The 20,985-nt window shown below is 47.2% G+C and overlaps 3 protein-coding genes across 5 annotated transcripts in view; 2 read left to right on the top strand and 1 right to left on the bottom strand.

The window, feature by feature from the left end:
- SEMA4B (semaphorin 4B) overlaps positions 1–1,918 on the top strand; it is a 38,730-nt gene extending 36,812 nt beyond the window's left edge. For both annotated transcript variants that reach the window (XM_059912470.1, XM_059912469.1), the window contains one exon: positions 271–1,918. In XM_059912470.1, coding sequence (XP_059768453.1) covers positions 271–1,013 — 743 coding nt within the window. In that variant the 3' untranslated portion in view covers positions 1,014–1,918. The remainder of the gene's footprint in view (positions 1–270) is intronic.
- Positions 1,919–2,553: 635 nt separating this feature from the next.
- CIB1 (calcium and integrin binding 1) lies at positions 2,554–5,824 on the bottom strand. 2 transcript variants are annotated; one of them, XM_059915376.1, is made up of 7 exons: positions 5,617–5,824; positions 5,437–5,471; positions 4,254–4,362; positions 3,487–3,637; positions 3,230–3,348; positions 3,049–3,152; positions 2,554–2,806 (listed from the first exon to the last, which is right to left on the bottom strand). In XM_059915376.1, exons 1-7 carry the CDS (start codon positions 5,665–5,667, stop codon positions 2,785–2,787), a joined length of 591 nt encoding a protein of 196 aa, XP_059771359.1. In that variant the 5' UTR covers positions 5,668–5,824; the 3' UTR covers positions 2,554–2,784. The 2 variants fall into 2 exon arrangements, with proteins under 2 accessions (XP_059771359.1, XP_059771360.1); XM_059915377.1 differs by having other exon boundaries at positions 3,049–3,137; positions 5,617–5,808.
- A 151-nt stretch (positions 5,825–5,975) lies between these two features.
- GDPGP1 (GDP-D-glucose phosphorylase 1) overlaps positions 5,976–20,985 on the top strand; it is a 16,784-nt gene continuing 1,774 nt past the window's right edge. The window contains exons 1-3 of the mRNA XM_059912467.1: positions 5,976–6,386; positions 6,625–6,740; positions 19,888–19,944. The gene's annotated coding sequence lies outside the window, so the exon portion shown is untranslated. The remainder of the gene's footprint in view (positions 6,387–6,624; positions 6,741–19,887; positions 19,945–20,985) is intronic.

The raw sequence follows: 20,985 nt of genomic DNA, 5'->3' as shown, positions 1-20,985 counted from the left end.
GTAAGGTGCCCCGTCAGAGGGTGGAGGAGAGGTGGGGGTCAAGCGTGCCCAGAAGGCTCCTGCAGCCACTGCTGTGTGTAAATGCCTTTCGTCACTTCCTCACCCCTTTGGCCCTGCAAGCAGGACCCTGGCAAGTGAGACCCCCAGTCCCCGAAGTCCCCAGAGTTGCTGTTACAGCATGAGGACCATAGCCCAGAGGGAGGTGGGTGAGCCTGGAGCTACCGTGGACGCCAGCCCCTTTACCCGGGACTGTGCCTCTTTTACCTGCAGGCGAGAAGCATTGTGAGCCAGTCCAGTTCCAGCCCCACACAGTGAACACCTTGGCCTGCCCCCTCCTCTCCAACTTGGCAACCCGGCTCTGGCTGCACAACGGGGTCCCCATTAATGCCTCAGCCTCCTGCCGCGTGCTGTCCACCGGGGACCTGCTGCTGGTGGGCAGCCAGCAGGAGCTGGGGGAGTTCCAGTGCTGGTCGCTGGAGGAGGGCTTCCGGCAGCTGGAGGCCAGCTACTGCCCAGAGGTGGTGGAGGACCCAGTGGCAGACCGAGCAGACCGGAGTGGCAGCGTGCCCGTCATCATCAACACATCTCGGGTGAGCGCACCAGCCGGGGGCAAGGCCAGCTGGGGTGCAGACAAGTCCTACTGGACCGAGTTCCTAGTGATGTGCGCACTGTTCGTGTTCGCCATGGTGCTCTTCATTTTATTCTTCCTCTACCGGCACCGGGGCGGCATGAAAGTCTTCCTGAAGCAGGGGGAGTGTGCCAGCGTGCACCCCAAGACCCGCCCAGTGGTACTGCCACCTGAGACCCGGCCGCTCAATGGCGTGGGCCCCCCTAGCACCCCACTCGACCACCGAGGCTACCAGGCTCTGTCGGACAGCTCCCCAGGGCCCCGGGTCTTCACAGAGTCAGAGAAGAGGCCGCTCAGTATCCAGGACAGCTTCGTGGAGGTGTCCCCGGTGTGTCCCCGGCCCCGGGTCCGCCTGGGCTCTGAAATCCGGGACTCCGTGGTGTGAGAGCAGACTTCTAGAGGCAGCCTCCCTCTAGGGGCCAGGAGTGCTCAGAGAGGGTCTGCTGGACCTCTGCTCCTCGTGGAACACAGCCGCGGTGCCCAGCCCTCGGGAGCGATGGAGCCAGCTCGCCTGCTGTCGAGAGGCAAGGCCCCTCCACCCCAGATGGCCACAGCCCCACAGGGCCTGGCTCAAGATCAGGGCCTGCCCGAGTGGGCAGAACAGTGCTCCTTATGTAAACTGAGCCCTTTGTTTCAAAACAGTTGAAAATGTGAAACAAGAGAAAACAGTGAGAGAACACAGAACGCCATGCACACGGCCAGGCCAGCCCAGCCTCCGGACTGGGAGGGCTCATGCAAAGTGGTTGTTGGAGACAGAGTTGGACATCCCACACCAACTGGCCTCTTCCACCTTCTGCCTTATCCTACTGCCACAGGCTGCCCCTTCTCATGGCAGAGCCAGGGGCCAGCTCGGGCTCCAGTGGGTCCAGCATCGCCAGCTGGCCAAGTTGTTGCAGCCATCGTTCTGTCACCTCAGGGACCGGAGGGCCACGCTGGCACCACAGCCCTCACGAGGCCCTGGGCTCAGACCCACCTCCTGGACCTTTCCGGCCTGTATCAGGCTGCGGCCACATGAGAGAGACAGAGGGCAGCGTGAGCCCAGGAGAGAGTATATGACAATGTACACCTTCCCTCAGAATTCCAGGAAGACTGTTGCCTGCCTTCCTCCATCCCAGCCTGCAAACCTGTGTCCCTTTTCCCCACACCTGCCCTGGCCTCTTCAAAACCAGTCCCCAGTTCACCCCTACACCTTGCAGCCTCCACTCTACGGTATGTTGATACTGCCCAGCACAGGGGCCCTGAGTTTATGTGGGTTTTGTATTCTTTTTAATAAAATGCACTTTACTTTTTTTTTTTTTTTAAATAAAATCTAAAGAATTGAAATTGAATCGTGCCCCTTCCAAAAAGCAAAGGACTGTTGCTTTTTGAGGCTGGTATAGTTCTTTGAGTTCTGGGAGGTTCTAGGCCTCCTCTTTCAGGTGCTAGTGGGCCAGAGCCAGCCCAGCCTGGCCAACCACACCTCCCAGCAGAGCCAGTTTCTTAAAGTGGGGAGTTTAACCAAACACTGATGGGTGGGGGAGGGGACTTGTTCACTTTACTTCAGTCCCTTTACTTTGCATCCCCAGTTCAGTTCCGGGATGGGGCACAGGGGACAAGGTCTTGAGTTTTCTTGTTTTAACTTGAAAAGAATTTTTATCTTTAAAATGATCATACAGTAAAACTAACTTTTTTCTTTTAGTACACAGTTCTGCAAGTTTTAACACATGTAGAAATTCATGTAACCACCACCACAATCAGGATACAGAAGAGTTCCACCCCTCACGTTACCCTTCATACTCACACCCTCACAAGAGAGGGGTGGGAAGCGCGGGGTACAGCCTGACTTCCTGCCGTCCGCTTCTTTAGATCCTTATTCCCAGTGTGACCCAAGGCTCCTACAAGTCCACTCCTTCCTCATGCCAGCGTTTCTAGTGTCACACAAAGGCTCAAAACTTCTAAACCTTTATTATTGATTAGTAGAAACACAAAAACAGCGATGACAATGACAGTGAGAAGGGGAGAGGCTTCGACGTGGAGGACCCTCCCCTGTCCCGGGCAAGACTGCACAGTGCCACCTCCAGGCTGGACCAGCTTGGCCGGCCCTGGTGACACAGGGGTAACCTTGGAAACTGGAAAGTTTCTTCGACAGGGTGCTGGGACACACGCTGTGGCTCCTGTCACAGGACAATCTTAAAGGAGCTGAACAAAAGAAGAGTGCGTTGGGTTTTCTGCTGGCAGAGGAAGGTAGGGACTAAACCCAAACTTACCTACCTCTCCCCCAAGACCTTTTGGAATGGGCTGTGTCCCATATCTGAGTCCCCTCTAGAAGAAGAGCTACTCTAATACATTCAGAGGAAGCAGGAGGCTTGCTCTAACCCCAGGTACCGCCTCCCATAATAACGTCACAGACTCAGTGCAGCAAATGAGCACCACAGTCATACCTGGCAAAGTCTGGTGAGCGGGAGATGACATGCTGGAATTCAGAAAGATTGATGGTCCCATCCCTATCAATGTCAGATTCTTCTAGGATCTGGGAAAGGGAAAGCTTCAGGCCAAAGCCCAACCCTTCCCTCCTGCTCCCTGGCCCGGCCCAGCCGAGCCGAGCCCGGCCCCGTTGCTCACATTGTCAATGAGCTGCTTCATCTCTGAGGCACTGAGCCGTGTGTCCTCACCCTCTCCCGTGAGGCAGTTCACGAGCTGGCTCAGGTCTTCTCTGTTCAAGGTTCCGTCATCATCAAAATCTAGAAAGCAGAGACACAGGAAGCCAAAAAGGATGTGGTCAGGATGAGCTCCAAGCTCCTGACCCCCAGCACCCAAGCAGTACCCCCACAAAGACCATGTTGGAAGGGGTGGTGTTCCACCCGGCCCCTGGGTCTTACCGAAGATGCGGAAGGCATAGTGGGACTTGATGTCTGGGGTGGCTGTGTCACTGAATACACTGAGGAGGTCCAAGAAGTCCTCAAAGCTCAGGCTGTCTCTGGTTGGGGAAGTGGAGAAGACCCTGCAGATTCGCTCCTTGAAGGGGTTGGCCTAGGCAAGAAAGCCTTCTATGAATGCCACAGGATGCAGCCCAAGTCACACACTCAAACCCCACTGGGAAGCTGGAGGGAACAGTTCAGGCTCTAGAGGGGAGAACAATCAGCGCTTTGGGGCCAGCACGGAGGTCAGGAGGACCAACGACCCAGCTGGGGATGGCTTCCCAGGAGTCAGAGCTTAACCCAAAGGCAGGCCTGGGAGCACAGAAGGAAGAGGAAGTCATCCTAAGCAAAGAGAACAAGATAGGCTAGTTACTTTAAAACACAAAACATTTAACTGAGCACTTACTGTGTTACAGGCACTAGGCCAGGCACTTTGCATAGCAATTTTCACAGCAGCCCTATGGAGAGCAATCAGCCTCTGGAATAAGGTTTCTCAAATTTTAATAAGGTAATTCAACTCCTCTTAAAGGATAAAACTTGTTTGAACCTCCAAGAATATGTCTGAGAATCCCAGTTTGCAAAACACCCTTCTATATAATTCCCTTGGATGATTTTGGTAAAGCCCTAGCCCCCAGGAAATCAGGGCTAAAAAGGGAAAAGACTAGAATGGGGACCAGTGACCACATGATCTCAAAAGGAGTAGCAGAGGGAGGCTGGGGGGCTGGCACCTTGAGCTCTGGAAGGCTGAGGATCTGCTCCAAGGACACTCGTGCCTGCAGTGACTCCTCCACACTCCGGTGCTCCTGGGGAAGCAGCTCACAAAACCGCCTGTGGGCTCTGGTAGAAGGAGGGGAAACTGTTGTTGTCCCTTCCTGAGTGTATTACATCCCCACTCCTTGCCTTGCTACCCATTATAAACCAGGTGAGGAGCTAAGCCCCATACACAGGATGTCTGAGTCTCAGGCATAAGCCAAGAGGAGATATATCACAAGACAGTATAGGCTGGGAGTCCATTCTTGCAATGGGTATTGACTGTGGGCCCACTGTGTCCCTGGCACTGGGCCCTGGTTCTAGACCCCCCCGAGGGATAGAGAGGTCTGGGAAGGAGCCAGAAGTTGGCCCTGAAGAACAAATGAAAAGAGCTGAACTGAAATCTCGTTCTCATTTCATTTCAAGAATCTCCTGCTGCTCCTCAAAGCAGCTAACCTTAACTATCTCCTCCTTAGGCACCATCTCATTCCCACTGGGATTATTTTTGCCCAGAGAAGTTCAGGAATCTTCTCACTCAAGTGCCCTGGCCACATAAAGCTTGCCCACAGCTAGGAAGGGGGTTCCAGTCCCAGTTCAAATCCTCCTAACTCAGTCTTAGGCAAATTATCAAACTGTTTCATTGTCCCCATACCTCCGTCGCGAGGGTTAAATTAGGTAATGTAGACAACCTCGTAGCACAGCCTGGCACATGGTAAGTGCTCAATAAGCGTTAACGGTTACTGTATTATTCAGGTAAAGGAGGAGCCAGGCTCCCCAAGGCTTCTCTGGCTTTGCCTGTAGGTAAAGCAGCCCAGAACTACAGCAGCCCCTGCCGGACTGGAGCAGGAACTTCGGTTATGCAGAAGCCAGTGGAGCGAGGTCAAAGAGCGCCCAACTTTGTCTGGAGGCTGCGCGGTGAGTCCATGGTGCACAGTTGCGGCCGCCGGCGCCAGCGGGGAGGTCGTGCCGGGGAGAGAGCACAGCCTAGCGCCCGGGGCCCTGCACTCCAGTTCCGGCTCAGCTCCTGACCTCAGGCAGGCCCCTGCCCCTCCCTCTGGCGGGGCTTCAGTTTGCCCACCTGTAAGACAGAGCCTCCCCCGCCCCCCACCCCCGAAGTCGTCCCTAGAAGATCCCGGAGGTGAGGTTCGAGACAGCACTTACAGGAGGATCTCCTGTTTGGTCAGGAACGTCAAGTCCTGGAAGGCAAAACAAGACAGGGGGTCAGCGGGCGGCCCGGGGCCAGAGGCCGCGTCCGCCGCCCTGCCGCCGCTCGGGGACACCCCCCTCCCCCCCGAGCGCCGGGCCGCGCGCAAACTCCCTGGGGACTGGCATTTCACGCACCTGGTACTCGACCAGCAGCTCCTTGGACAGGCGACTGCCCGAGCCCCCCATTGCCGCGCCGCGCGTACAGCTCCGCCAACTCTTCTCGGGACGCCGGCAACTTTCTCACTTCCGCCCTCGGGCCGCGTCACCGCCCAGTCCCCGCGGCAACCGCTCCTGGGGCCACCGCCCCCAGGCCCGCCCCCTCCTTAAAGTTCCCAGGCGCTCCCCGCCCGGTTCAGCCAGCTGGATCCCGGCTCTAGGCAGTTCCCGGCCAGCTGGAGGCGGGGCCCGCGGCGGGGCCGGACGCTCCAGGGCGGAGCCCAGGCCGCACGGCCCCGCCTCCTGGATGGGCGGGACGGGTCGCGCCGCGTGCCTGCGTGAAGGGTGCGCATGCGTTAAGGGTGCCATGACCTCGCTATGGCTCCGGCAGGATTTGCGGGGAAGGTGTGCGTGTCCGCCTCACCTGCAGTACGTGGCGGCGGGGGCGGGGCGGCTTTGTGCGGAGTCCGGTAAGGGGCATTAGGGAAGTGTTTGGAGCAAGGGTAACCGAGAAACCGTGTGACTCGCTGAGTGGCCCGAGGCGGTCGGCTGCCCCTCTGCCCAGCGAGGGCTCTTCCACCCAGACGTTACCACCGGACGTTACCACCGGGCACCTGCCGTACGTGTTGCAACCCTCATACCACCTCTCCAGAAATAACCATAACCTTTCTGCCTACTGAGGCCGTTTACTGAGGGCCCACTGAAGCGGTCGCTGTGCATAGCTTCAGTTCTTACAACAGTTCTGCAAGGTAAGTTCCCGTTTTACAAATTTGGAAATGCAGAGGCTCAGCGGGGTTCAGTGACTTGTCTAGACTCGGGCATTTACAAAGCCATCTCTCCAGTCTAAGGCTCTAAGAATCTGCCCTGCTGTACTCTTCACTCCAGCCTACATGCTGTCCTCTGACCCCACCCTGCGTCCACACTGCATGCTGGGGGAGGTAGGGATCGAAGCTGACCTGTTTGCTCTTGTCCCCTCTCAACTCCTAGGACAATGATTGACTACATGGTAGGCTCTCAATATTTATTGGATGCATGCATGAATGAATTAACCTACACTGTTCCAAAAGGTGAGGATCACAAGCTACTGCGTGGAGGAGGTGGAGGTGCGGTTAATTTTTTTTTTCTAACATCTTTATTGGAATATAATTGCTTTACATTGTTGTGTTAGTTGCTGCTGTAAAACAAAATGAATCAGCTATATGTGTACATATATCCCCATATCCCCTCCCTCTTGCGTCTCCCTCCCACCTTCCCTATCCCACTCCTCTAGGTGGTCACAAAGCACCGAGCTGATCTCCTTGTGCTATGCCGCTGCTTCCCGCTAGCTATCTATTTTACATTTGGTGGTGTATATATGTCCATGCCACTCTCTCACTTCGTCCCAGCTTACCCTTTCCCCTCCCCGTGTCCTCAAGTCCATTCTCTACGTCTGCGTCTTTATTCCTGTCCTGCCCCTAGGTTTTTTTTTTTTTAATAAATTTATTTTATTTATTTTTATTTGTGGCTGCGTTGTGTCTTTGTTGCTGCGCGTGGGGTTTCTCTAGTTGCGGCGAGCGGGGGCTACTCTTTGTTGCGGTGCGCGGGCTTCTCATTGTGGTGCCTTCTCTTGTTGCGGAGCATGGGCTCTAGGTGCATGGGCTTCAGTAGTTGTGGTGCGTGGGCTCAGTAGTTGCGGTGCACGGGCTCAGTAGTTGTGGCTCACGGGCTCTAGAGTGCAGGCTCAGTAGTTGTGGCGCACGGACTTAGTTGCTCTGCAGCATGTGGGATCCTCCCGGACCAGGGCTCGAACCCGTGTCCCCTGCATTGGCAGGCAGCTTCTCAACCACTGCGCCACTGGGGAAGTCCCCCCTAGGTTCTTCAGAACCATTTTTTTTTAAGATTCTATATATACATATCAGCATACGGTATTTGTTTTTCTCTTTCTGACTTACTTCACTCTGATAAAAGACTCTAAGTCCACCCACCTCACTACAAATAACTCAATTTCGTTTCTTTTTATGGCTGAGTAATATTCCATTGTGTATATGTGCCCATCTTCTTTTTTTTTAATTTATTAATTTATTTTTTTATTTTTGGCTGCATTGGCTCCTTTGTTGCTGCACACGGGCTTTCTCTACTGGTGGCGAGCGGGGGCTACTCTTCGTTGCGGTGCGTGGCCTTCTCGTTGTGGTGGCTTCTCTTGTTGCAGAGCACGGGCTCTAGGTGCGCGGGCTTCAGTAGTTGTGCCACGTGGGCTCAGTAGCTGTGGCTCGTGGGCTCTAGAGCCCAGGCTCAGTAGTTGTGGCACACAGGCTTAGTTGCTCTGCGGCATGTGGGATCTTCCCAGACCAGGGCACGAACCCGTGTCCCCTGCATTGGCAGGCGGACTCCTAACCACTGTGCCACCAGGGAAGCCTGTGCCACATCTTCTTTATCCATTCATCTGTCAGTGGACACTTAGGTTGCTTTCCATGTCGTGGCTATTGTAAATAGAGCTGCAGTGAACATTGTGGTACATGACTCTTTGAATTATGGTTCTTTCAGGGTATTTGCCCAGTAGTGGGATTGCTGGGTCATATGGTAGTTCTATTTAGTTTTTTAAGGAACCTGCATACCGTTCTCCATAGTGGCTGTATCAATTTACATTCCCACCAGCAGTGCAAGAGGGTTCCCTTTTCTCCACACCCTCTCCAGCATTTATTGTTTGTAGATTTTTTGATGATGGCCATTCTGATCCGTGTGAGGTGATACCTCATTGTAGTTTTGATTTGCATTTCTCTAACGATTAGTGATGTTGAGCATCCTTTCATGTGTTTGTTGGCAATCTGTATATCTTCTTTGGAGAAATGTCTGTTTAGGTCTTCTGCCCATTTTTGGATTGGGTTGTTTGTTTTTTTGATATTGAGCTGCATGAGCTGCTTGTTTATTTTGGAGATTAATCCTTTGTCAGTTGCTTCACTTGCAAATATTTTCTCCCATTCTGAGGGTTGTCTTTTCATCTTGTTTATGGTATCCCTTGCTGTGCATAAGCTTTTAAGTTTCATTAGGTCTCATTTGTTTATTTTTGTTTTTACTTCCATTTCTCTAGGGGATGGGTCAACAAGGATCTTGCTATGATTTATGTCATAGAGTGTTCTGCCTATATTTTCCTCTAAGAGTTTTATAGTGTCTGGCCTTATATTTAGGTCTTTAATCTATCTTGAGTTTATTTTTGTGTATGGTGTTAGGAAGTGTTCTAATTTCATTCTTTTACATGTAGCTGTCCAGTTTTCACAGCACCACTTACTGAAGAGACTGTCTTTTCTCCATTGTATATTCTTGCCTCCTTTATCAAAGATAAGGTGACCATATGTGCATGGGTTTATCTCTGGGCTTTCTATCCTGTTCCACTGATCTATATTTTTGTCTTTGTGCCAGTACCATACTGTCTTGATTACTGTAGTTTGTAGTATAGTCTGAAGTCAAGGAGCCTGATTCCTCCAGCTCTGTTTTTCTTTCTCAAGATTGCTTTGGCTTTTCGGGGTCTTTTGTTTTTCCATACAAATTGTGAAATTTTTTGTTCTAGTTCTGTGAAAAATGCCATTGGTAGTTTGATAGGGATTGCATTGAATCTGTAGATTGCTTTGGGTAGTATAGTCATTTTCACAGTGTTGATTCTTCTAATCCAAGAACATGGTATATCTCTCCATCTGTTTGTATCATCTTTAATTTCTTTCATCAGTGTTTTATAGTTTTCTGCATACAGGTCTTTTGTCTCCCTAGGTAGGTTTATTCTTAGGTATTTTATTCTTTTTGTTGCAATGGTAAACGGGAGTGTTTCCTTAATTTCTCTTTCTGATCTTTCGTTGTTAGTGTATAGGAATGCAAGAGATTTCTGTGCATTAATTTTGTATCCTGCTACTTTACCAAATTCATTGATTAGCTCTAGTAGTTTTCTGGTAGCATTAGGATTCTCTATGTATAGTATCATGTCATCTGCAAACAGTGACAGTTTTACTTCTTTTCTGATTTGGATTCCTTTTATTTCTTTTTCTTCTCTGATTGCTGTGGCTAAAACTTCCAAAACTATGTTGAATATTAGTGGTGAGAGTGGGCAATCTTGTCTTGTTCCTGATCTTAGTGGAAATGGTTTCAGTTTTTCACCATTGAGGACGATGTTGGCTGTGGGTTTGTCATATATGGCCTTTATTATGTTGAGGTAAGTTCCCTCTGTGCCTACTTTCTGGAGAGTTTTTATCATAAATGGGTATTGAATTTTGTCAAAAGCTTTTTCTGTATCTATTGAGATTATCATATGGTTTTTATCCTTCAGTTTATTAATATGGTGTATCACATTGATTGATTTGCGTATATTGAAGAATCCTTGCATTCCTGGGATAAACTCCACTTGATCATGGTGTATGATCCTTTTGATGTGCTGCTGGATTCTGTTTGCTAGTATTTAGTTGAGGATTTTTGCATCTGTGTTCACCAGTGATATTGGCCTGTAGTTTTCTTTTTTTGTGACATCTTTGTCTGGTTTTGGTATCAGGGTGATGGTGGCCTCGTAGAATGAGTTTGGGAGTGTTCCTCCCTCTGCTATACTTTGGAAGAGCTTTAGAAGGATAGGTGTTAGCTCTTCTCTAAATGCTTGATAGAATTCGCCTGTGAATCCATCAGGTCCTGCACTTTTGTTTGTTGGAAGATTTTTAATCACAGTCTCAATTTCAGTGCTTGTGATTGGTCTGTTTGTATTTTCTATTTCTTCCTGGTTCACTCTTGGAAGGTTGTGCTTTTCTTTTTTTTTTTAATTTTTTAATTTATTATTTATTATTATTTTTTTAATTTTTGGCTGTGTTGGATCTTCGTTTCTGTGTGAGGGCTTTCTCCAGTTGCAGCGAGTGGGGGCCACTCTTCATCGCGGTGCGCAGGCCTCTCACTATCGCGGCCTCTCTTGTTGCGGAGCACAGGCTCCAGACGTGCAGGCTCAGTAGTTGTGGCTCACGGGCCCAGTTGCTCCGCAGCATGTGGGATCTTCCCAGACCAGGGCTCGAACCCGTGTCCCCTGCATTGGCAGGCAGATTCTCAACCACTGCGCCACCAGGGAAGCCCAAAGGTTGTGCTTTTCTAAGAATGTGTCCATTTCTTCCAGGTTGTCCATTTTATTGGCATATAGTTGCTTGTAGTGATCTTTCATGATCCTTTGTATTTCTGCAGTGTCAGTTGTTACTTCTCCTTTTTCATTTCTAATTCTGTTGATTTGAGTCTTCTCCCTTTTTTTCTTGATGAGTCTGGCTAATGGTTTATCAATTTTGTTTATCTTCTCAAAGAACCAGCTTTTACTTTCACTGATCTTTGCTATCATTTCCTTTATTTCTGATCTGATCTTTATGATTTCTTTCCTTTTGCTAACTTTGGGGTTTTTTTGTTCTTCTTTCTCTAATTGCTTTAGGTGTAAGGTTAGGTTGTTTGAGATTTTTCTTGTTTCTTGAGGTAGGATTGTATTGCAGTAAACTTCCCTCTTAGAACTGCTTTTGCTGCATCCCATAGGTTTTGGGTCGTCATGTTTCCATTGTCATTTGTTTCTAGGTATTTTTTGATTTCCTCTGTTTTCTTCAGTAATCTCTTGGTTATTTAGTAGAGTATTGTTTAGCCTCCATGTGTTTGTATTTTTTACAGTTTTTTTCCTGTAATTGATATCTAGTCTCATAGCGTTGTGGTCAGAAAAGATGCTTGATACGATTTCAGTTTTCTTAAATGTACCAAGGCTTGATTTGTGACCCAAGATATGATCTATCCTAGAGAATGTTCCATGAGCACTTGAGAAGAAAGTGTATTCTGTTGTTTTGGGATGGAATGTCCTATAAATATCAATTAAGTCCATCTTGTTTAATGTATCATTTAAAGCTTGTGTTTCCTTATTTATTTTCATTTTGGTTGATCTGTCCATTGGTGAAAGTGGGCTGTTAAAGTCCCCTACTCTTATTGTGTTACTGTCAATTTCCCCTTTTATGGCTGTTAACATTTGCCTGATGTATTGAGGTGCTCCTATGTTGGGTGCATAAATATTTACAATTGTTATATCTTCTTCTTGGATTGATCCCTTGATCATTATGTAGTGTCCTTCTTTGTCTCTTGTAATAGTCTTTATTTTAAAGTCTGTTTTGTCTAATATGAGAATTGCTACTCCAGCTTTCTTTTGATTTCCATTTGCATGGAGTATCTTTTTCCATCCCCTCACTTTCAGTCTGTATGTGTCCCTAGGTCTGAACTGGGTCTCTTGTAGACAGCATATGTACGGGTCTAGTTTTTGTATCCATTCAGCCAGTCTGTCTTTTGGTTGGAGCATTTAATCCATTTTCATTTAAGGTAATTATCGATATGTATGTTCCTATTACCGTTTTCTCAATTGTTTTGGGTTTGTTATTGTAGGTCTTTTCCTTCTCTTGTGTTTCCTGCCTAGAGAAGTTCCTTTAGCATTTGTTGTAAAGCTGGTTTGCTGGTGCTGAATTCTCTTAGCTTTTGCTTGTCTGTAAAGGTTTTAATTTCTCTGTCAAATCTGAATGAGATCCTTGCTGGGTAGAGTAATATTGGTTGTAGGTTTTTCCCTTTCATCACTTTAAATATGTCCTGCCACTCCCTTCTGGCTTGCAGAGTTTCTGCTGAAAGATCAGCTGTTGACCTTATGGGGATTCCCTTATATGTTATTTGTTGTTTTTCCCTTGCTGCTTTTAATATTTGTTCTTTGTATTTAATTTTTGAGAGTTTGATTAATATGTGTCTTGGCATGTTTCTCCTTGGATTTATCCTGTATGGGACTCTCTGCGCTTCCTGGACTTGATTGACTCTTTCCTTTCCCATATTAGGGACGTTTTCACCTATAATCTCTTGAAATATTTTCTCAGTCCCTTTCTTTTTCTCTTCTTCTTCTGGGACCTCTATAATTCGAATGTTGGTGCGTTTCATGTTGTCCCAGAAGTCTCTGAGACTGTCCTCAATTCTTTTCATTCTTTTTTCTTTATTCTGCTCTGTGGTAGTTATTTCCACTATTTTATCTTCCAGGTCACTTAGCCGTTCTTCTGCCTCAGTTATTCTGGTATTAATTCCTTCTAGAGAATTTTTAATTTCATTTATTGTGTTGTTCATCATTGTTTGTTTGTTCTTTAGTTCTTCTAGATCCTTGTTAAGCGTTTCTTGTATTTTCTCCATTCTATTTCCAAGATTTTGGATCATCTTTACTATCATGACTGAATTCTTTTTCAGGTAGACTGCCTATTTCCTCTTCATTTGTTTGGTGTGGTGGGTTTTTACCTTGCTCCTTCGTCTGCTGCGTCTTTTTCTGCCTTCTCATTTTGCTTAACTTACTGTGTTTGGGGTCTCCTTTTCACAGGTTGCACGTTTGTAGTTCCTGTTGTTTTTGGTGTCTGCCCCCAGTGGGTAAGGTTGGTTCAGTGGGTTGTGTAGGCTTCCTGGTAGAGGGGACTGGTGGATGAGTTGGATCTTGTCTTTCTGGTGAGCAGGACCATGTCCATGGTGTGTTTGTGGGTGTCTGTGAACTTAGTATGATTTTAGGCAGCCTCTCTGCTAATGGGTGGGGTTGTGTTCCTGTCTTGCTAGTTGTTTGGCATGGGGTGTCCAGCACTGGAGCTTGCTAGTTGTTCAGTGGATTTGGGTGTTAGCGTTGGGACGGAGTTCTCCGGGAGAGCTCTCACCAGTTGATACTACATGGGGCCAGGAGGTCTCTGGTGGTCTAGTGTCCTGAACTCGGCTCTCCCACCTCAGAGGCTCCGGCCTGACCGCCGGCCGGAGCACCAAGACCGTTTCCGCCACATGGCCAGGTACGTGGGGAGTTTCTTGCCTTTTGGGAAGTCTGAGGTCTCCTGCCAGCATTCAGTAGGTGTTCTGTAGTTGTTGTTCCACATGTAGATGTACTTCTGATGTATTTGTGGGGATGAAGGTGATCTCCATGTCTTACTCCTCCACCATCTTGAAGATACTCTCTGATCCATGTGTGAAGCTTCCAGTTCTGAAGCTTTGACAGGATTTCCTTCCCTCCATTCACAGCCACGTTTCTCTGCTAGCCTGTTGTTGGCAGGAGCCAGTTCCTCACAAGCTGGTGGACTGAGGAGGTCACTTCGTAACTGCTTGTTGGCTGGAAGTCTCAATCAATTCTTTGCCATTTGAGTCTTTCCGTAAGGTACCTTACGCACGGCAGGTGGCTTCCATGTGTATATGTCTCTGCGGATTCTCTCCCTGGTAGGCTGCTCTCGCACCAGCGTTCCCTGCCAGTCATGGAACTTCCAGAAGCTGAGGAGGCATGCTCCGAGGTTAATTATTTTTTATCGTTGTTTGTTTTCAGCTTTAATGAGGTATAATTTTTTTATATAAATTTATTTATTTATTTATTTATTTTATTTTTGGTTGCGTTGGGTCTTCGTTGCTGTGTGCAGGCTTTCTCTAGGTGCGGCAAGTAGGGGCTGCTCATCGTTGTGGTGCGCGGGCTTCTCATTGCAGTGGCTTCTCTTGCTGCAGAGCACGGACTGTAAGCGCGAGGGCTTCAGTAGTTGTGGCACACAGGCTCAGTAGTTGTGGCTCACGGGCTCTAGAGTGCAGGCTCAGGAGCTGTGGCTCACGGGCCCAGTTGCTCTGCGGCATGTGGGATCTTCCCGGACCAGGGCTCGAACCCGTGTTCCCTGCATTAGCAGGCAGATTCTCAACCACTGCGCCACCAGGGAAGCCCGGCAGGCGGATTCTTAATCACTGTGCCACCAGGGAAGTCCCAGTGAGGTATAATTGACAAGTAAAATGTAAGGATTAATTCTTGATTCTAACAATTTCATTCCATTTGCTGATCTTTGTAAAGTCTAAATATAAGCATGTCAGTCTCAGTTTAAAACCATTAAGGGGTTAAATCCCCAAATCCCAGCCCTCTGTAATCTGACTTCAGCCTCTTTCTCTCTCTGCCGTCTCCTCAGACTTTCTGGGTTTCAGCCACTATGGGCTCTCAGTTCCTCTTCCATCTTATTCTCAGGGAATCCTTTCCTGATAGCCTAGACTAGATTAGGAATCCGTTTTACACTCACAGAGGACCCAGTGCTTCCCCTTGACAGCGTGTATCATGTTTGCTGTCTATATTTACTTGGGTGGTGACTGGGTTAATGTCTGTTTCTCCTGCCAAACTGCAAGCCCCATGAGGAGCGATGGAAATCATGATCTTCAGATCTAAGGTGTGGCAGTTGTTGAGTAAATGCTTGCTGAGTGATGGTAATTTTCCCAGCACTCAATAATAATAAGGTGATCATCTGAGAGTGACTTAGTAAGACTCACTGTATCAACCCGTGAGTCCCACCATTGTGGAAATATTCCATTCCAGAAAGTGGAGGCTGCAGAGCAATGGGAACACCAAAACCAGTCAACGTGACTGGAGTGTAGTCTCTTGACAGTAGGCTTCTTCTGTCCAAGAAAGGGTTGGTCTTCAGTTAGTAAAAGGCAACTAGCAAGAAGCTGTCAAGGTGTCTCCTGTGCTAGACTGAGGAGAGGGAGAGCTGACCAGCTAAGGCAAATAAATCCCTGGACTCCAGGGTGAGACTGTGTCTCTTCATGGTGAAAATATGGGAATTGGCTCTGCACCATGGTGACCATCTGTGATCTAGATCGCCCAGCCACCTCACTTGACTTTGAATCCTTCTTCACTGAACAACTTTTTGATTATAATTTTGCTTCCTGTATGGAGGAGGGTCTATACCAACCATCCACTAAGAGCATGTTGCACTATTTGGCATACTTCTCATTATAAATTTTTTTTTAATTAATTAATTTATTTTTTAATTTTTTGGTTGCGTTGGGTCTTTGTCGATGCACGTGGCATTCTCTAGTTGCAGCGAGCAGGGTCTACTCTTCGTTGCAGTGCACGGGCTTCTCATTGTGGTGGCTTCCCTTGTTGCGGATCTCGGGCTCTAGGCGCGTGGGCCTCAGTAATTGTGGTTCTTGGGCTCTAGAGTGCAGGCTCAGTAGTTGTGGCACACAGGCTTAGTTGCTCCACGGCATGTGGGATCTTCCCGGACCAGGGCTCGAACCCATGTCCCCTGAATTGGCAGGCGGATTCTTAACCACTGTGCCACCAGGGAAGTCTATAAATTATTAAATAGTTATTCTGAGTCATCCAGCAGTCCCTGGTAAGTCTGGTTAGCATATTGTCCTTCCTGTGCCCGATTAACCCTTGACACAGTGATAAAACTGAGTGGCTGATTTAAAAATAACTCGTAGTGCTATTTTTAAACAAAACAATTATTTTGTTTCTTGCTTGGATCTTTCAAAAGTTTATTCATTGATCATTTTTTTATCAAAGTACCAACCCTTGGATTTGTGAATTCTAACTTTTTTTTGTTTTCCAAGACATTTCTTTCCCTGCTTGTAATATTATTTCCCTCTTCCTCTTTTCTTTGAGACATTACATAGGATGGCCACACAAGGTTTGTCTGATGCGGTGATATTTGATGTTTGATGTTTGAGACCTAAATGAGCCAGGCATGTGAAGAATACCTGGGAGAAGGGTATTTTAGGCTGAGAGAACATAAAGCACCAAGGCCCTGAGCAGGAGCAAGTTTAGGAAGAGTGAGGAGCAGAGCAGGCAAGGGAAAGAGTGGTCTGGGAGGAGGTGAGAGGGCAAGGCACCACTAAGCCTTGAGAGCCCAGAGGCCATGATGAGGAAATGGACTTTGTTCTAGGGGCTCAAGGTCACATCCCTAGTGAATGGAAGAGCCAGAATTGAAACACCTTGTCAGCCTCCAAAACCGAATCTCTCACCTTCCTGCCAGGATGATACCGACTGCACAGGCTTGTTGTGAGGGTCACCTGAGTGGACTTGGAAAGCCCCCAACCCATGCCTGGCACAACATAGACCTGCGAACAGTGTGCCCTTTCTCCTGGTTTTAGTATGTAGGTTCAGTCCTGTTGTGTGGTCACTATGATTTGTCACTTTCAAGTGTTCCTCTTTATTCCTAGGTATTGTTTTTGCCTCCTAGTTCACTTGAATATAAATACAACCATACCCACTCTCTATTGATTCTATTGACTGATATGTCTTTACTCGTATTTTTAGCCTTGTGGTATCATCTTGGCCCTAGGTCCTTGGTCCTAGCCCCTGGCTTTTAATGTTACTCCAGATTTGTATCTAGCCCAGACCTTACCCTTAACCTCCAGGTTTGGCTGTCCCACTGCCTACACCACTTTTCTTGGATGCCCAGGCTGCATCTCAGAGTCAATAATCAAAACTGAACTCTTGGTCTCTCCCTTCCTCTAGTCAACCTATTCCCACCCCACTTCCCCAGCATCTCCATCTCTGTAAATGCCACTGCAGTGCCTAGTTCCTGATGCCGAGTCACTCCCAGCTCTTCCTTTTCTGTCAGTCCCCATAGTCCGCCTGTCAGCAGGCCCTGCTGGTTCAGCCTTCAAAACATGACCCATATCCCCAGCTCCTTTGTCTCTGTTGCCATCTGTGTTGTCCAGTCGCCCTCACTGCTCACCTGGCCACCAGAGTGGCCTCCAAAGTGATCTCTGCTTCCCCTTTGCTCCCCTACAATCCATTTTCCACACAACAGTTAGAAAAAAGTTTATAAAATACCAGACGATCCTTATACTCAGAACCTGCCAGTGATTTCTTACTCCGTTTAGAATAAAATCCAAGTTCCTGACCATGATGCATAAGGCCCTGCAGCTAATCTGGCCCCTGCCTTCCTCTCCAGCCTCATGGGGGGGCCCCCCCTCCCCTGGTCGGCCATACCCCAGTAACACTACCTCCTTTCTGTTCCTTGCACAGGCCATCCGCCTGCCCTGCGAGACTTATGGCCTTGGACTTACAATTTCCTTTGCTTAGAGTACACTTTCCTCAGCTCTTCATTGTAGGCCTCTTTTCATCCTTCCTGTCTTAGTTCAGCTGTCATTTCAGAGGGCCCTGCGCCGCCCTCTTGTAGAAGTGGGATGCCCTGATCCCACCCCTTAGTCACCCTCTGTTGTATCACTTGTTTATTTCCCACAAAATGCTATCACCATGGGTAGTTAATATTTTCCTTTTGCTTATCATCTGACTCCACCCCAGGATGTAAGCTCCATAAGGATATGTGTGGACTTTGTTCTCTTTATTTGCTACCATTTTCCCATTGCCTCATACACAGCAGTTACTTCATAAATACTTGGGTTTTGTGGCTCAGCTGAACGTGGAGCAGGCTGCACAGAAGAGGTAGCCCCAGAATGTCAACAGTGGGGATGACGTAGGCATTGATTCTGAATGAATGAATGAGTGAATGAGAGAGTAAGTGAATACTTAGGTTTAGCTCAGCAAATTGTTGGATTTCTTAAATCTATTTTGAGACTCAAATTTTTTCAAGTTGTGGTAAAATATACATAACATGAAATTTACCATCTTGACATTTTAAAAGTTGTGATTAAAAAACACATAGCGGGGGGCTTCCCTGGTGGCGCAGTGGTTGAGAATCTGCCTGCCAGTGCAGGGGACACGGGTTCGAGCCCTGGTCTGGGAAGATCCCACATGCTGTGGAGCAACTGGGCCCGTGAGCCACAACTACTGAGCCTGCGCGTCTGGAGCCTGTGCTCCGCAACAAGAGAGGCCGGGATAGTGAGAAGCCTGCGCACCGCGATGAAGAGTGGCCCCCACTTGCCACAACTAGAGAAGGCCCTCGCACAGGAACGAAGACCCAACACAGTCATAAAAATAAATTAAATAAATAAATAAATTTAAAAAAAAAAAAAAAAAAAAAAAAAAAAACACATAGCGTAGGGACTTCCCTGGTGGTGCAGTGGTTAAGAATCCGCCTGCCAATGCAGGGGAAACGGGTTTGAGCTCTGGTCTGGGAAGATCGCACATGCCGCGGAGCAACTAAGCCCGTGTGCCACAACTACTGAGCCTGTGATCTAGAGCCCGTGAGCCACAACTACTGAAGCCCGTGTGCCACAACTACTGAAGCCCACTCGCCTAGAGTCCATGCTCGTCAACAAGAGAAGCCATTGCAGTGAGAAGCCCGTGCACCACAGCGAAGAATAGCCCCCACCCGCCGCAACTAGGGAAAGCCTGTGCACAGCAACAAAGACCCAACACAGTCAAATATAAATAAATAAATAAATTTATTTATTAAAAAAAAAAATATGGCAGTCTTCAAAAGTTAAAAAAAAAAAAAAAAAGTAGCATAAAATTTAACACCTTAACCATTTCTGAGTGTATAGTTCAGTAGTGTTAAATATATTCACATTGTTTAGTAGCCAATCTCCAGACCTCTTTCCTTCTTGAAAAACTGAAACTCTATGCCCATTAAACAACAAACAATTCCTCATTTTCTCCTCCCCCCAGCCCTTGGGAACCACCATTCTACTTTCTGTCTCTATGAATTTGAGCACTTTAGGTCTCTTATATAAGTGGACTCATACAATATTTGTCCTTTGGTGACTGGCTTATTTCACTTAGCATAATGTCCTGAAGGTCCGTCCGTGTTGTAACACATGTCAGCATTTCCTGTTTTTTAAGGCTGAATAACATTCCATTGTCTGTATATAACGCATCTTGTTTATCCATTTATCTATCGATGGATACTTAGTTGCTTCCACCTTTTGGCTGTTGTAAATAATGCTGCTATGAACATGGGTGTACAAATATCTCTTTGAGACCCTGCTTTTGGTTCTTTTGGATATATACCCAAAAGTGGGATTGCTGGATCATATAGTAATTCTATTTTTAAGTTTTTGCGGAGCTGCTGTACTGTTTTCCATAGCAGCTGCATCACTTTACATTCCCACCAACAGTGCACAAGGGTTCCAATTTCTCCATATCCTTGCCAACACATGTTATTTTCTGTTTTTGATAGCAGCCATCCTAAAGGATGTAAAGTGGTATCTTACTGTGATTTTGATTTGCATTTCCCTAATTAGTGATGTTGAGCATCTTTTCATGTGCTTGTTGGCCATTTGTGTATCTTTGGAGAAATGTCTTAGGCTCACTTTCAATAGAATAATTAAAGATTTTATGTTTTATTGTCAATATTATGCTTAGCTCGAGTTTAAAAAAAAATTTTTTTATTGTGGTAAAAAACGCATAAGATTTACCACCTTAACCATTTCTAAGTGTGCAATTCAGTAGTGTTAAGTATATTCCCATTGTTGTGCCGCCAGTCTCTAGAACTTTTTCACCTTACAAAACTGAAACTCTATATTCATTAAACTCAGCTTGACTTTTAATATGTTGTTTTGTATGTTTTTTGTTTTTTCTGTTTTACTAATATGAAGTTTCTGGACCAGCAGAGCTGAGGGTACCCAAACTTGTACTGAGGCAACTCTACTGAGGTAAGCTTCATTCTGAAGTCCCATCTGGGCCAACAGCAGGTCGTCTCCCTGACACCTCTGGGTCCACAGGGCTCCAGGGGCCCAGTGGGAGATGAAGACATGCACCTATATTTCTGCCTTAAAGGATTGGCCTAGGGCACTTATGATTGGCCATCCTCACCCAAATGGTTCTATGCATGGCCATTTGGAATCACTACACAACAGTAGAAAAGCTGTTCCCACAAAGGAGTGGTCAGCTTTGAAGCCTTGGCCATTCTCATGCACTGGAACACCGGTGCAGTTTTCTGGAGGGCAGTTTGACAGACTATATATCAAAAGCCTGAGCCATGAGCCTACTCTGACCAGTGGTCTACTAAGATTTTATTTTAAAGGAAAATAGAAACATCTGCAAAGATAGATACACAGCATGTTCATCACAACATTGCATATAATAGTATGAAATTGGCAGCAACCTAAATGTACAACAGTTGAAGATTTGTTAAAAAATTAAGATCCGGAAAAAAAAAAAAAAAAAAATTAAGATCCGGGACTTCCCTGTGGTCCAGGGGTTAAGACTCCGCACTCCCAATGCAGGGGGCATGGGTTTGATCCCTGGTCGGGGGTCCCACATGCCACATGGCAGAGGCAAAAAAAAAAGGTCAAGATCCATCTACATATGAAAATGAGGCTAAATGTAAATTGTGATTTTTCCCTGGGCACTGGAATAAGGGTTGTAATTTATCTTTATTTTTTTAATCCATTAAGAAAGTTTACTCAATATATATAATTTTTAGAAAGAGAAAGAATTTGATTTATATATATTTTTTAATAAGTGTGATAGATTCTGACTCTTTTTATTTTATTTATTTATTTATTTATTTTTGGCTGTGTTGGGTCTTCGTTTCTGTGCAAGGGCTTTCTCCAGTTGCGGCGAGCGGGGGCCACTCTTCATCGCGGTGCGTGGGCCTCTCACTGTCGCGGCTGCTCTCGTTGCGGAGCACAGGCTCCAGATGCGCAGGCTCGGTAGTTGTGGCTCACGGGCATAGCCGCTCCGTGGCATGT

This window comes from Balaenoptera ricei, chromosome 2 (assembly GCF_028023285.1).
Source record: "Balaenoptera ricei isolate mBalRic1 chromosome 2, mBalRic1.hap2, whole genome shotgun sequence".
Classification (NCBI taxonomy): domain Eukaryota; kingdom Metazoa; phylum Chordata; class Mammalia; order Artiodactyla; family Balaenopteridae; genus Balaenoptera; species Balaenoptera ricei.
The sequence above is the reverse complement of the archived record's forward strand: the minus strand, read 5'-3'. Positions and strand labels throughout refer to the sequence as shown.